A 1553-nucleotide genomic window follows, 5' to 3' on the forward strand; every position below is an offset into this window, starting at 1 on the left:
AGACAGAGACAGAGGGACAGAGAGACAGAGACAGAGGGACAGAGAGACAGAGGGACAGAGAGACAGATGAGAACTTCCTCCGTTGCCTCATGGCATCAATGAAGTAAAATCTAAGTTTCCTTTTGCTGCTGCAGCACCAAGACGTCCAACCCTGCAGCTGCCATCAGATTTACCCAGAGGTCAGAGGTCAACCAGCTCTACCGTCTAGCAGCCTGTTGTACTGAAAACCCTCAGCACTCGTATCAATGTCTGTCCTACTGCTGATGGTTCCAGGAACCACCGGAGACCAGCGAAGCTAAAACCCTGGTTTCACTTTAATGGCTGGTAGGTAGAAGCAGCTGAAACGACTGCAGGAAACTTAGCCGCCACTTCCATTCCTTCCCCTGTAAAGGGAACAGGTGATGCAGACGAGGGAACAGGTGATGCAGACGAGGGAACAGGTGATGCAGACGAGGGAACAGGTGATGCAGACGGAGCTTCGGACAGGACGACCACATGGCAAACATTCTCCAGCTTCTTCTGCTCCAAATCCAGTAAAAACAACAACCAAGGACAACAGATATTTAGTGTTGTCTCAGCATTTCTAACCCCTCATCTGGTCTGGTTTCACTGGTTCCTCAGGGCTTTGCACTCGGCCGCCGTGCTGTGACGGCTTTATGTTTCCATGGTAACATGGCTCTTTATGACATCATAATTGATTTCCATGATGAACGGATTACCGTCAGTGTTGTGCATCTGCTCAGAATAAAACATCTCTGTGATCCAGTCACTGGGCTGTAAAAACTAAACCTGAGACATGTCAATTTGACTCCTTTATTCTCTGTTACCATGGCAACACAATCAGCTGTTAGTCGGGTAAGAAAATCAGTTCAGAAACATCCAGACGGAACAAAGCGGCTGGCGCCGTTACCGTCGGTTACGGACGGATCAGCGGGATCCTGTTCATCGTCATGGCAACGGCTGTGCGTGATACCGGGATGTGAGTTCGCAGTTAAGTTAACATGTACAGATAGAAATGGTGAGGAGGCGGGGCCTCGGCCCGGTGGGCGGGGCCTCACAGCCTGGCCTTGTTCATGCGGCCCATCAGCTTCTCCAGCTTGATGGCGAGCGTCATGTCGCCTTTGATGCGCAGCTTCCCCGTCATGAAGGCCATGGTCGGCTTCAGCTGCCCTGCAGGCACAGCAGGCAGCCGTTACCGTGGAGACAGCACCAGCAGGCGCCTGCGTCCCGTCGCTTCAACTCACCTGCAAACATCTTAGTGAAGTCACCGGAGTCCATCGTCATGACGACGTCGGCCTTGGCGGGGGGCTCCCCCTGACCCGCGCTGCCGGAGCCGCTCTTCAGGTCCAGGAACCAGACGCCGCTGTGATCTCCTAATACGGGCAGGAAGACGTTACAGGAAGACGGCCGCTGACGACCGTATGTGGACGTTCACTTCCTGTTACCTGAGAGGTCAAAGCGGTAGACGCCCTGAGTCGCCTTGACGACGTCCTCATTGATGACGCCTCTGATGATGTCAAAGGTGCTTCCTATTGGTCCGCCAGAAGGGGGCG

General features: G+C 53.6%; 1 protein-coding gene across 1 annotated transcript in view; it reads right to left on the reverse strand.

The window, feature by feature from the left end:
* Positions 1–799: 799 nt before the first annotated feature.
* The window catches only part of hsdl2 (hydroxysteroid dehydrogenase like 2), a 7252-nt gene continuing 6498 nt past the window's right edge, over positions 800–1553 (reverse strand). The window contains exons 9-11 of the mRNA XM_016666372.1: positions 1446–1553; positions 1245–1373; positions 800–1170 (exon numbers count right to left, since the gene is read on the reverse strand). Of these exons, the coding sequence (XP_016521858.1) occupies positions 1055–1170; positions 1245–1373; positions 1446–1553 (353 nt within the window). The 3' untranslated portion in view covers positions 800–1054. The remainder of the gene's footprint in view (positions 1171–1244; positions 1374–1445) is intronic.

Source organism: Poecilia formosa, unplaced genomic scaffold, assembly GCF_000485575.1.
Source record: "Poecilia formosa unplaced genomic scaffold, Poecilia_formosa-5.1.2 Scaffold715, whole genome shotgun sequence".
NCBI classification, from domain to species: Eukaryota; Metazoa; Chordata; class Actinopteri; order Cyprinodontiformes; family Poeciliidae; genus Poecilia; species Poecilia formosa.